Genomic DNA, 13921 nt, shown 5'->3' with positions numbered 1-13921 from the left:
TACATTTGGTTTCTTTTTTGTTATTAATGTATAGTTGTGATACACGTATGTGTGTGTGTGTGCTGGTATGACATTGTGGTTAAGAAGTTTGCTTCCCAACCATGTGATTCTGGGTTCCATCTTACTTCATGGCTTCTTATGGAACTGTCTTCTATTATGGCCCTGGGCTGACTAAAGCCTAAGTAGTGGATTTGGCAGACAGAAACTGAAAGAAACCCTGTGTGTCTGTCTCCTCATCTTGAAATTGCATGACAGTTGTAAATGAATACCACTGTCATACAATCAGTGTCCTTTGTTTCTCATCTTTCATGAAAATATGTCCAGTCCTAGGAGAAATATTACCTTAATTGGGAACAAGTGAGGGTTGTAGAAAATATACCTCAATAAATACTATGTGATCTAAACAAACATGGAAAACTGGACATCAAAAATATATATATATTTATTATTTCCTGTAGTCTCAGCTTAGAGCTGCAGCCATGCTGATGCACCGCCAACCGCCATTTTGCTACACTGTTATTACTGAGAGCCTCCCCCAGTGTGTGGCACTTGGTGAAGAATGGAGTTTGATGTAGCTACCCTCATTTGCACTTCTTGCCGTGAGGTAGATTCATCTGGGTCTCCCGACAGGAAGAGGTCCAGCTTTGATTTTAAAAAGCCTACATCTACTTTGTGCAGGTTCCTCAGGCTCTTTGACAGAATATTAAAAAGCTGTAGGCCCCTGAGACCCAGGCTGTTGCAGTAACTGGATGCTGGCTTAGTTGGGTAGAGATGCTTATCTCCCCCTTGTAAACATAAGGACACAGGAAATGTGTCAAGGGTGACAGGAGGCAGTGCTGTTTCCTAGGGTTAAATAGAAGTATTATTCCCTTCATGGGACTGTCAAATTAGGTTGACAGCATACAACTACTTTATCGTATCACTACTGCATAAATCTCTGAGATTTAGAAATGTATTATTTTTATTTTTGAAATCAGTGAATGTATTTCACTAGAATAATTATGTTTACAAGGGCTAGATAGGCACCTCCAATTATCAAGCGATGCTACTGCAGACTGAAGACGAGCAATGACTCAGAAACTAGTCTCTGGATACTGGCTTAGAGATCTGAGAGATTTAGAAATGTATTATTTCTATATTTTTATATATATTTATATATATATATATATATATATATTTATATACTTATTTATATTATATATATATATATATATATATATATATATATATATTATTTCCTCTTTATTTTCCTACATGTGACTCTCTCTCTCTCTCTCTCTCTCTCTCTATGTGTTCATTCTGTTGTCTGTAAAAAAAAAAAGTCCGTTTTTGTGTTTTATGTTCCCGTTCATTTTCTGACGTCCTGTACCCGGATATGCAACTATATATACGTGTAGATGTAGGTATGTACATACATATATGTATATATGCATATGCTCATATATCATTTGTATTAATGTATATATATAAGTTAGTCGATAGCTTCCGCTATCTGGGCGACCAAGTTAGTAGTGGGGGTGGGTGCGCTGAAAGTGTAGCTGCTAGAATAAGAATAGCCTGGGCAAAGTTTAGAGAGCTCTTACCCCTGCTGGCGACAAAGGGACTCTCACTCAGAGTAAAAGGCAGACTGTATGACGCATGCGTACGAACAGCCATGCTACATGGCAGTGAAACATGGGCTGTAACTGCTGAAGACATACGTAAGCTCGCAAGGAATGAAGCCAGTATGCTCCGTTGGATGTGTAGTGTCAATGTGAATACCCGTCAGTGTAAGTATCTTGAGAGAAAAGCTGAACATTAGAAGCATCAGTTGTGGTGTGCAAGAGAGACGATTGCGCTGGTATGGACATGTGGTGAGAATGGATGAGGATAGCTGCGTGAAAAAGTGCCACACCCTAACAGTTGAGGGAACCCGTGGAAGAGGTAGGCCCAGGAAGACCTGGGCTGAGGTGGTGAGGCAAGACCTTCGTACATTGGGCCTCACCGAGGCGATGACTACTGACCGAGACCTTTGGAAATGTGCTGTGCGTGAGAAGACCCGGTAAGCCAAGTAAGATCGTTGCCAGTGCCCCTGGACTGGTTCTTGTGCGGGTGGCACATGAGATGCACCATTTTGAGTGTGGCCGTTGCCAGTACCGCCTGACTGGCTCCCGTAGGATTTTCGAGCGAGATCGTTGCCAGTGCCTCTGGACTGACTTGTGCGGGTGGCACATAAAAGACACCATTTCGAGCGTGGCCGTTTTCGTGCGGGTGACACGTAAAAGCACCCACTACACTCTCTGAGTGGTTGGCGTTAGGAAGGGCATCCAGCTGTAGAAACTCTGCCAAATTAGACTGGAGCCTGGTGTTGCCATCCGGTTTCATCAGTCCTCAGTCAAATCGTCCAACCCATGCTAGCATGGAAAGCGGACGTTAAACGATGATGATGATGATGATGATGATCCGTGCATCGAAAACAACCAATGAGGGGGCATTCTTGGTTTCTTTTGACGTGATCAACCTATATACAAACATCCCACATGAATATGGTATTAAGGCAATTAAATTCTGGCTGGAGAAACACCCGGAAGCATTTACTAATCACATTAACAAAACCTTCATTACAGAATCACTCAAGTTCATTCTCACCAATAATTACTTCCTGTTTGCAAACACATACTACCGTCAAAAATGTGGTATCGCGATGGGTACAAAAGCTGCACCAGTCCTTGTGAATCTCATAATGGTTTTTTTTTAATTATCACCTTATGAGATTTCATGCCAGAAATTTGGACACCTTTTCCACATCTACTTAATGGAAAACTGGAAAAGATACTTGGATGATTGTTTCATCATATGGAAGGAATCTTATGAAATACTTCTGGAATTCAAAACCATACTTAACAACATATATCCTAGCATTCAATTCACTATGGAATTCAGCAAACATCATCTCCCTTTTCTTGATCTCTTAATTATAAAAACACCAAACAACCAAATCACAACCGACATCTACCACAAACCTACAGACTCACAACAATACCTCCTCTTCAGCTCATGCCACCCAAAACACACTAAGATAAATATCCCCATCAATTTAGCTAAAAGAATTTGCACCATTGTCTCTGACCCAACCATTCTAGAAATACACCTACAAAACCTCAAAAAAACACTATTACGATGCCAATATCCCTCCACACTCATAGACTTTGGAATATAACGTGCCAAGGAACTTGACAAAAACACACTGAAAACCACCCAACTCAGTAACACACCCGATCTCCAAAATACTTCCATACATTTCCACCCACAACCCCAAAAACATCGAAGCATACACCACAATCAAACAAAACCTCCCCTTACTCACCATGGACCCGAAAATGAATAATATCATCAATACACACAAAGTCCTTAAATGCAAAAGGCAACACAAATCTTTGAAAAAACTCTTGACTAATGCCAAACTACACACACCACTTCCACCCCCATCAGTTAAAAAATGTGCATGCCCTAACTGTGGTACCTGCCCCTACCTACTTGAAGGCTCTGAATTCACCTTCAAACAAGGAACAAGGTTTAAAATCAAGACCAACTTCTCTTGTTCCTCTGGGAACCTCATTTACGTCCTCACATGCACAGGTTGCCAACACAGCTATATCGGACAGATGAGCCTCCCTTTGCGTAGAAGAGTAGCAGTCCGTAGAGAACAAATAAATCTTCCACAACACCACCAAATTCCACTCAGTGGCCACATAGACTCTTGCGCCAGAAATAAAAATCCTAAATTCCTTATATTCCCTTTCTATCAATGTAAAGACAGAATCTCTACACAAGAAAGATTCAACAAGGAGAAATTTCTATAGAGAAATTCCAAACGCTTCTTAACATACAAACTCCTTGGTGACCATATTCCCTTCTCTCGCCTACCCAATGAAATGCATATGAATTTACTTCTTGTTTCTCTAAGAACAGACAAACTTCCTGTTGACAAAGAGTCCAGAGCTCCAACTAAAGAGTATAAAACCCACAGAATTGTCTCCCCTTATCCACATTTCCTGTTTGACACATAAACATTCAGCCTTTTTAAACATAACACTAATCTAAAATACATGCATCCTAATCTTTCTAACAATTATCTACATGGATTACCATTGAACTTTAAAAGTTCAAAGAGAACATAATGTATTGGTATATTTATTTTTTTAAATATTTATTATTTTTTTGTAAAAAACATTTTTTTCATTTTCCCTCTTCTTGAAAATTTGCTATGCGATGAAAGCCAGTCAGAAATCCCTTTTAATCTTCCTTATACACATCTATATTAAAATATGCATTCAGTTTAGCATTCTGCCTTATACATATTTATGTATATATATATTTATATATACATATTTATGTATATATCTATACAATTCTTTTATTTCCAGCACATTACATTCCTATGTCACCTCATGAACGTCAAAGTCAGATAAGTAGCAGATCCGATAGACTTGCTAAAAGGAAGTGGGATGCAATTCAAAAGAAAGTGAGTATTATTTGTTTAATCCCTTAGTGCTTAAACTCTTTGTATCTGTCCAAAATATTCAACCTGTTTTATGTTCAAAGAAGCCAGATCTGACGTCCTACACCTAGCCTACAATGTCATTCTTAAAATAAACTACTTCATTGAAATGTCATAATTTCAAGATAATGTACGATAAATTCAAGACAATGTGTATAAAGAAGCATTACATTTCACAAATATCTGAATGTTTAAGGATTAAAATTTCTGAAAAATGAAATCTTAATAAGTTTCGTTTCTCTCAAGAGTGAGGGAAAGTCTGGCATTTCGGGCTCGGGTTGTTCTCTGTGGATAGATTTATGTCCCGAAGACATTGACTTTTTTTTCCCTTTTATTCCTCATCGCACCCAAACTTATTAATCTTAACATTCTCTATTAGAGTTTTCATATATTCTGTATATATTGCTTTTGATTGTCTTTTGTCATCTTCAACTCCCTTTAACACATCGAATGCAATATTAACCTCCCAAGTCATCTTATTCCTGACTATATACCTGAACTTGGGCTGGAGATGCAGTTTCATTATTCCATTAGGCTTCTAGTGTATGTATCACTCGAATGAACTAAGATTTCATTTTCGGCAAATTAGAGATTATAATTTTTATTTATTTACTTTTTTTTTATCAATCATCAGGAACAAACTCTAATTTAGTATTACTTGAAAAAAAAAACCAATTAAGTTTTGACTCTTTTTGTAATGAGTCTCTTCATGAGAATGAAGACTGGTTTCTGACTCACAAATACCTTGCAAGAAATATCCACTATATTCCAATAATAATTTTTGTTTCAAAATCTTTGCAACTTTTAGGTAGAGGGAATTATCAACAAACGGCAGACTCTAAGTTTGATAGAAAAAGACATGGAAACGTGGTTAAAAGTAAGTGTGTTTAATTTAATTTTGAATGATGTGTTTGTGTATGTATGTATGTGTTTAATATATATATATATAAAATGCGGTATATTTTGTAGCTCTTAAAACTTACTGTGTTTGTGTTGTTGGTTAAAAAGCTCCTTTCTGATATTTGAATCTCCAGTGTATTAGTTGCTGATTATAAACATTTAATTTGCTTCATCTCTCTAGCTATCTCTTACATTTCATACAATTAATCTAATTAAAGTGATGCTTTGAAAAATTAATTTGTTTCTTTAGCAATACATGTGTTATGACAATAGAACACTCTAACCCCACCCCCACTCTCTCTCTTTCTCACACTCTTACATGACTTGTTTAAATGTTTAAAATATCTGATATGGATCATTGCTAATAAGATTTTAATCATTCAGACTACATACTTCAACTTTAGAGATGAAACAGTTCTTTAATATTTACACCTACACTCTTTTGATTGTTTTGATCTCCATTCATCATCATGTGTAGTGTAGATATAAATATTGCTTAAAAAAAATTTTTTTTTTTTCAATGTCTAAAGATAAGTTTAAAACTCCACTCTGCAGTAATAGTTGGCATTCCATTTTGAGTGGGTGTTGTGATCTCCGTTATATGCCAAAAAAAAAACTGGTTTAAATTCCAGCCTAATGAGTCATAAGGCTCATGATATCCCTACATCTAGGTTTATTTATCTGTGAGGACACCTTGTCAAGTGAAGTTTAATTGCATTCATCTTTATGGCATGATACAACTGTTTTACTGAGACCATATCTTAATATGTCAATGCCAAATACTCAGTGATGTATTTTATTTCCTTCTACAATTTGCTGATTTTGCTGATATTTCCTTCTACAATTTGCTATTTTGCTATCCATCTATGTTAGATATCAGCTTTATCAGTCATCATAGATGGTTTAAGAATAAGTATCTGTCAGACTTTATAAAGAGGAAAAAAAAAGACCTTGTAAAATTTATTTCCTAGTAATTTCCTATTTTCTCTTTTTCACACTTAAGGAACGGAGAAAATTGGGCCAGAATATAGAAAAATACACGAAAAAGAAAGAAACTCTTATAGAAACTCAACAGGTAAGAATGTTGGAAGAGTATATTATATGAGTTTATTTTATTTAATATTATTTCAAACTATATCTCATTTTCAGAAATTTATATCTGACATTTGTAATTGGAAAAAAAAAAACAAAAAAAAACTGTTTTCAATTTTTTATTATTCTAGTCCCAAGAAGCAATTGATGAATGTGTAGATGTAATTGAGAGCTTAGAAGGACAACTTCAGTTATGCCAGGAGCACATCACTGAGATACAGGAGCAAATCATGCAACTGGAAGAAAATAAAGTAATTTACATTGTATCTTTTAAAGTATTTTTTTTTTTGTTTTTCAATTTTGTTTATTCACTGAGAACCTAATGGCAGATATACTTCTTAGCAGTTTTTATATTTCATAGATGCATGATACTAGTGCCAAACATGTATTTAGAACAAAACTGTGTTTAGTGGCTTCAGAGATTTTACAACAATGCAACTATTTTATTTTCTAAACTATCTCAAATTAAATCATTTGCTAGATAGGTGTTTGTGTTCATGCCTGTATGCGTATGTGCGCACACACACACACACACACACACACACACACACACACACACACACACACACACACACACACACACACACCTTAAAGTTAAGGGAATCCTTTTTATCTTGTCATGAACATGACAAACCTCTCTAGTAGTAGAATAAAATGCATCCAGTACATTCTGTAAATGGTTGGTATTAAGAACAATAGAAACCATGCCAAAGCTATAATGCAGGAGTGTGGTGCAGTCTTCCAACCCTTCTAGGAAGGCAGTAACTTGAAATAAAGACATGGTCCACACTGGTCCATTCAACCTATGCAAGTGTGGCAAAATAGATGTAAAATGAAGATGACAATTGTGTATGGTTGTGTTAGACCATCCATTCAAATTTGAGGCGAGTATGAGCTGAATACAAACTATTTGGTTGTGAAAAGTGTTATGTTTCCCTCGGATGACTCGTAGAGATAACATAACGAGTTATACAATTTAATTATTACATTTATTGTTCAATTACATACAAAGAACGCACTCACCCAATGTTCGTTATGAATAAACAAAAGTCATGTCCGCCATATATATATCAATGACCTTTTACTACGACAGTCCCACAAGACAACAACAATGAAACAATGAACTCAGACGAACCACATGACACACGGAACGTCAGACGAATTACATATCTAACAGTCCATATAACACCTCCCCACTGAAATTGATGCTACACAAGAAGTATCAACAGCAAAGTCTCTCTTGGGTTTTACGGGTTCTCTTGGACCGTCTTGGGTTGTCTGGTCCATACTCTGGAACAGGTAACATGGTCTTGGGTCTGGTTTGTCTTTGTGTTAGTGGCACAGTTTCCGAGATCTCCATCGGGTGATCTGTTGCAAATTCAAATACAGTGTTTTCTGCATCACCAGGTTCATTGTCTTCCTCAGTTGTGTACCGCGGTCGCAGCTGTTCCCAGTGTCGTCTCCACATCGGGCCATGAGGTATGACCTTCACGTTAAAGCAGCGAGTACCCAATGACTTCTTAATGATTGCTGGTACCCATCGGGGATCTTTGTCTCGGCGAGGTCCATAGTATAGTGCATACACAGGATCTCCGGCCTTGTACTGCCTGGTAACTTTAGCGACATCAGCCGAGCTTGGAGTCACCTGAGACTTATGTGCTTCCTTAGACTGTTTGCCTTGAGCAATGTGTACTGGCGATGGCAGCAGAGAATCAATCCTTGTTCGTATCTGCCGGTGATTCAAAAGTTCACTTGGAGAGAATCCACAGGATGTCGGTGTTCTCCGGTACTGCATCAAGAATTCTTGAAGTGCTCGTGTTGGCGGAAGAGAAGACTTCCTCAGAGCTTGTTTGAAGGTCTGCACCAAACGTTCCGCTGCTCCGTTGGTAGCTGGGTGGTAAGGTGCCCCTGTCAGGTGTGTGATCCCGCGTTCTTTGCACCAGCTCTGGAACTCCTCAGACGTAAAAGTTGGTGCATTATCGGTGACCAGTGTGTGAGGAAATCCGAAGTGCGCAAAGTCTTCCTCAAGCAGATTTAAAGTGGCTTTGGAGGACGTGGAGGAAGTAGGATGAATGCATGGGTACTTGGAATAAGCATCTGTGATCACCAGCCAATCTCTACCCATAAAATTTATTGCATGGTCCAGATGTAAGCGGCTCCACGGCTTTTCTGGTAACATCCATGGGTGAACTGGAGGCTTAGATGGCTGCCTTTGATGTTCGTTACATGAATCACATCGTCGACTGGCTATCTCTATAGCAGCATCGATACCAGGCCAATAAACAGCAGTTCTTGCTAGCTGTTTCATGCGTTCCATGCCAAAGTGTCGGAGATGCAGAAGATTGAGGATCTTTGGCTGCAAGCTATGTGGAATCACAACTCTAGATCCATGTATAAGGCATCCATGACAGATACTAAGTGAGTTTGATAACTTACGGAACTTGTTGACTTCGTCATTGATCTCCATGTTCTTTGGTGGCCAGCCTTCACGGACGTAGCGCATCACTGTAGATATCACTGGATCTTTCCCTGACTCTTGACGGAGGACGTTAGCATCCACAGGTTGGACTTGAATACTAAGAGCTTTGATGGCACACACCATGTCTATGTCTTCACCATTTTCCTTTCTGTCAAAGTCGTTGTCATCACCGAATGGCAAGCGACTGAGGGCATCAGCATTGCCATGATCTGCTGATTTCCGATATTCAATGGTGTAGTCAAACTGGTTCAGCCACAGGGCCCATCGTGCTAGTCTGTTAGCAGCGAGAAGTGGCGTCCCTTTCCTCGGACTGAATAGTGATGTCAGTGGCTTGTGGTCAGTCACGAGTACGAATTTACGACCGTACAAATATTGGTAAAACTTCTGCAAGCCAAATATGATAGCTAGGGCTTCCTTTTGAATTTGACTGTAGTTACGCTGTGCAGAAGTGAGAGTCTTGGACATATTGGATATTGGGCGCTCGCTTCCATCAGGATAGCGGTGAAACAGGACTGCTCCAATACCAACGTTTGATGCGTCGCAAGCCAGTCCCAAAGTTTTGTTTGGATCGAAGTGTATCAGAACTTGACTTGATGAAAGTACATTTTTCAAGTGATCAAAAACTGACTGTTCCTCATCTCCCCACTTCCAAATAGTTGACTTTTTCGTAAGGCAATAGAGTGGCTCTGCTATACTGGCTAGGTTTGGGATAAACTTTCCATAAAACTGAACTGAACCTAGGAAAGATTTCAAGCTTGATTCGTTCGTTGGAGATGGCATCTTTAAGACTGCTTCGACTTTGGATCCCTTAGTGATCCCTTCAGTCGACAAAATGTGTCCAAGGTATTCTACACTGGGTAGTGCAAACTGGCACTTTTCACGGCGACATCTGAGTCCATTGTCGCTTAGACGTGTGAGCAGACACTTTAGGTTGTTTAAGTGACTGTTTGCATCTTTCCCACTGACGAGCATGTCATCCTGGAAGACGGCCACTCCAGGTAGATCATGGGTCAGGTTTTCCATGATCTCCTGAAAGTAACCAGGTGCTGACTTGATTCCGAAAGGGAGTCGTTGTTGCAGGAGTACTCCACGGTGAGTGCTGAGTGCGAGTCTGCGTTGACTTTCTGGAGCCAGCTTGATCTGATTATAGGCATCAGCAAGGTCTATCTTTGTATATCTGAATCCACCTCCGAGTTTCTGCATCAGTTCAGCAGGGAGTGGCATTGGATGACGGTGATCAGCAAGTTGGTCATTAATTCCCACAGAGTAGTCACCACAAATCCGTAGTTTGGGCTTCAGGTTGCTTGAAGCGTGTGCTTTACGAATCGGTACCACTGGCGTTCCGTATTCATTGAATTGAACAGGTTTCCAGATTCCCTTGGCGATGCCTTCTTCGTAACCTTTGGCCAGGTCATCACGAAGAGCAAATGGGACCGGACGTGCCTTGTGAAAGACTGGTGTTGCGTCCGATTTGAACTTCACTTCCAGTTCAAAGTTCTTGAGACATCCCAATTCTTGCTTGAAAAGATCTGGAAATTCATCACACATGTTGTGACAATCTTGCTGCAGGGAAACATAGGGCTCGCTTGAGGTCTTTGGATACATCCCTTCTGCACCTTCCCTCTTAGCTTGGCTGTCTATGCTTTTCAAACCTAGAGCAGTGTCTACGGAAATTCCCAGAGTCTGGATAGCATTCCGACCCAGCAAATTAAGATCAGAGATCTTGGTGACTATGTAAGGTATAAGATCCTGCTTACCAGTTGTTGGATCCTTGGTTTGGCCCATGAAAGTTCCTAGAACAGGCAGGTTGTGCTTGCTGGCAGATTCATAGCGATGCTTGACATCTTGCAGCTTTGGTCTTCCAAGTTGTTTCCAGACTGACAAGGAAACAAAATTGCTTGTAGTAGCAGTGTCCAATTCCATTGTGAACAGTCTGTTCTGGATTGTTACTGGCACAATTAAACTGTGAGTGTCTCGGGGAAACTTCACCTAGGATCGCCTTGACTAGCTCAGCTTTTGTGATTCTTTTCACGGGAGTTTGTGAATGGCCATTGCGTTGCTGATGTTGTTTTTTCCTACACACCGCTTGCAAATGACCCTTTTTATCACAAAAATGACATTTGGTTTCCCTGAAAGGACAGTCTGTTGCTTTGTGGGCCTTTCCACATCGGTAGCATTTCTCCTGGTTTGTGGAATAAGACTGCTGATGTTTCTTTTGAGGACTCTTATTCCTGTTCTGCTGGACCTTGTACACCTGCTTGGTTTTGGAACCGTATACAGTTTCTTTTGCAACCTTTGCTGCGTCTTCAGTCTCAATGGCAACCTGGACAGCACGGGCAAAATCTAGTTCTGAGTCTTTTATCTTAAAAAGCGCCTTCAGAACCGCTTCATTGTTAACCGAACATATGAATCTCTGTCTCAGAGCTTCATCCTGTGGGTTGGTGATCGCTGGAAAATCACAGGTAGCTGCATCCTGGCGTATACGTGCTGCCAGCTCCTGGAGAGTTTCGCTTGGCTTCCGCTGCATATCACTCCGAAACTTGAAACGCTCTCTCACAATGAAAAGTTTAGGGTCGAACTGTTCCTTCATGAAGTCAACGATTTCGTCCATTATCAAGTTGTTGATATCTTTAGGCGGATTTTGTTGGGTAGCCAGATTAGCAAGTAGTTTGTAAACAGTAGCAGTCTGATTGGTCAGGAACACTTGTGCCATGCGTTTTTCAGGTACAGCATTAGCAGCCACAAACGTACGGAATCTTGACCAGTAATCAGGCCATAGTTCTGTCGCTGAATCAAATGCAGTAAATGGTGGAATCGACACTGTTGTTGAAGCAGCTGAAAAATAGCCACTAGAATCGCCTTCAACTTGTCGAGCACCAAACAGTTTTAACAGAGCGTCCATATCTCTCTGATGTTGTTGCATTTGCTTGTCCATTTGTTCCCTAAACAATTTAATAAGTTCTACTGTCTGTTTTTCAGCCATTGTTATTACGATGAATAATTTTACGGTAAAGTAAGCATGTATCCTATCGGTTCTATCGATCCTATCGGCGACGCCAATAAACTCTGTTATGTTTCCCTCGGATGACTCGTAGAGATAACATAACGAGTTATACAATTTAATTATTACATTTATTGTTCAATTACATACAAAGAACGCACTCACCCAATGTTCGTTATGAATAAACAAAAGTCATGTCCGCCATATATATATCAATGACCTTTTACTACGACAGTCCCACAAGACAACAACAATGAAACAATGAACTCAGACGAACCACATGACACACGGAACATCAGACGAATTACATATCTAACAGTCCATATAACAAAAAGAGTGGAATCTGTTTTGGTCAGTAAGAAAAACTAGAACAAAAGTTATACATCTTTCACAAACTAAATCACTTTTAGTAAAATTTAAACCCCTGACAAATGTGGTCAGTAATCCAGAATATTTTTCTGCTTCATTTTGACTTATGCATTTAATATTCTAATTTTTCACTAGTTTACTACACATGAAATTTTCTAATTTTCTGAGAAATTTCAAATTTCTAGAATCTATTATTACTCAGTGCTTAGTTTCTTTTTGTTTTTTTTCTCAAAGAACTTGAACAATTGCCAGTCTTCATCATTTTATATCTGCTTTTCTTACTGGTATGGCTTGAACAAGTTGTGATGGTCTGGATCAGTTCTTATTTGGAGTTACTGCCTTTCTTGATGGTTCAGATGAATTACTGCTTTCCTTGATGGGTCTTGCTCATAGGTTTCATTTTTGGCTTGCTTTCTGTGGTTAGATGCACTTCTTAACACCAATATTTTACAGAATGTAAAGAGCAGCTGCACTAGAGGACTTGCAGTGTTCTCAACAAGATTAAAGGATTGTTTCACACCTGTTTTTGCTGTATATTCCGCAACCACTTCATAGAGAGAATGGGGTGCATATTATCATGGTACTGGTGAGGTTGCTTTGTGCCCCTCAATAAAAAGGGAGTCCTCTGTTCAATGTTGTTACTGTTCATTATAGAAGTGGAGAGAGAAATAGGAGATAATAGTGTCTACGGGTATAGCAGGGCGATGCTTGCCTGTAAGAGAGAATGTGAGTGACATAGTGAGGGTAAGAAAGTGGTGTCAATGAAGGAGTCGTCTGAAGAAGTGGATGTAATGGCTAGATGTATAGCAAGTTAAATAGAGGGGTGATTAGGTGCCAACAGATACAATGCACAATCCATCATTATGGGAAGGAGAGAAAAGTAGATAGACTTTGATGGTTATGGAGGTGAGGCTGCATGAAAAAATAGATCTAAAAAATTTTTTACTCATTACAATGGTGGCAAAGTGCAGTGAATGAGAGAAGGGGACAATAGATGAGAGAGTACTAAATAGGCAAGAGGGGCAACAGATGGAGACATAGCTAGTGCAAAATGGACTAAAGTCTAGATGTAAATATTTATATCCCAGCCTCCACTACATTAACTCGAAATTGTCTTGTGTCTCTCAATTGCTTTTTGAGAGTCACAACCAACGTTTTCATCTTCATGAAGGGATATTGGCACCAAGTCAGTTTTGATTGCAGTCAATTTTCCTAAAGTTGATATCTTCCCTCCTTTCACATCCATTTTCCTTGCTAACATGGGTTGGACAATTTGTCATGATCCAAATCAGTTCTTATTTGGAGTTACAGCCTTCCTAGACAGGTCAGGGTTCACATCCTGTTTGTACAGTCCATTTTGGGAATCCATTTCTATAAGTTGATACTCTTCCTAATTTCAACCACTTTACAGAGTGTACTGGGTTCATTTTATCATGAGCACTATTACTTAATATCTGAAGACATGTACGAGAAGTGAGAATGGAGATGGATTAATCTGGATTTGAATTTGACTTAGAAAGATGAACACAAGTCTATGATG

General features: G+C 39.3%; 1 protein-coding gene across 15 annotated transcripts in view; it reads left to right on the top strand.

The window, feature by feature from the left end:
• LOC106873190 (kinesin-like protein KIF21A) overlaps positions 1-13921 on the top strand; it is a 194750-nt gene that overhangs the window by 131845 nt on the left and 48984 nt on the right. For all 15 annotated transcript variants that reach the window (XM_052969489.2, XM_089355273.1, XM_089355278.1 and 12 more), the window contains 4 exons: positions 4407-4504; positions 5349-5417; positions 6444-6515; positions 6664-6783. In XM_052969489.2, the coding sequence (XP_052825449.1) occupies positions 4407-4504; positions 5349-5417; positions 6444-6515; positions 6664-6783 (359 nt within the window). The remainder of the gene's footprint in view (positions 1-4406; positions 4505-5348; positions 5418-6443; positions 6516-6663; positions 6784-13921) is intronic.

This window comes from Octopus bimaculoides, chromosome 7 (genome assembly GCF_046866305.1).
Source record: "Octopus bimaculoides isolate indiv1 chromosome 7, ASM4686630v1, whole genome shotgun sequence".
NCBI lineage: Eukaryota > Metazoa > Mollusca > Cephalopoda > Octopoda > Octopodidae > Octopus > Octopus bimaculoides.
The sequence above is the reverse complement of the archived record's forward strand: the minus strand, read 5'-3'. Positions and strand labels throughout refer to the sequence as shown.